The 730-nt window shown below is 56.4% G+C and overlaps 1 protein-coding gene across 1 annotated transcript in view; it reads left to right on the forward strand.

The window, feature by feature from the left end:
• Positions 1–730, forward strand: part of EMH_0019650 (uncharacterized protein) — a gene marked incomplete at both ends in the record, with an annotated part of 10,206 nt that overhangs the window by 2,412 nt on the left and 7,064 nt on the right. The window contains one exon of the mRNA XM_013501404.1: positions 589–728. Coding sequence (XP_013356858.1) covers positions 589–728 — 140 coding nt within the window. The remainder of the gene's footprint in view (positions 1–588; positions 729–730) is intronic.

The raw sequence follows: 730 nt of genomic DNA on the forward strand, positions 1-730 counted from the left end.
CTAATACACAGAACAAACCCCCGCTGTGTGCTTCACCAGAGCAGCAACTGCTGCCTCGCAACTGCAGCAGCAGCAGCAGCAGCAGCAGCAGTAGCAACAGCAACAGCAGCCGCCGCCGCAGCAAAAACAACAACAGCAGCAGGAGCAGCAACACCAGCAACGGTGGCAGTGGCAGCAAAAGCAGCTGCAGCAGCAGCAACTGCAGCGACACCAGCAACAGCAACAGCAGCAGCAACTGCAGCAGCAGCAGCAGCAGCAATAGCAGCAGCAGCAGCAGCAGCAGCAGGGTTTTATTCCGAGCCGTCTCTTAGAAGCCCTGTCCCCTCGCTGCTGGTTCATCTGTCTCCTCTGCCCTCAAACGGAGACACCTGAGGAGACACCTGAAGAGACACCTGAGGAGACAGCTGCGGAGACAGCTGAGGAGACACCTGAGGAGACACCTGAGGAGACAGCTGAGGAGACACCTGAGGAGACACTTGCGGAGACAGCTGAGGAGACAGCTGCGGAGACACCTGAGGAGACACCTGAAGAGACACCTGAGGAGACAGCTGAGGAGACACTTCGTCTCCGCTCTTTGTCTCCTTGCAGCTCTGAAAGATAAAAGGGAAAGGAGACAGTTTGCTGCTGCCGATAGAAATGAAGCAGAGCCCCACGCAGCATCAGCAGCAGCAACAGCAGCAGCAGCAGCAGCAGCAGGAGAAAAAACTATAACAATAGCTGCAACAAGCGT

The sequence above is a fragment of the Eimeria mitis genome, genomic scaffold (genome assembly GCF_000499745.2).
Source record: "Eimeria mitis Houghton genomic scaffold, Emh_scaff683, whole genome shotgun sequence".
NCBI lineage: Eukaryota > Apicomplexa > Conoidasida > Eucoccidiorida > Eimeriidae > Eimeria > Eimeria mitis.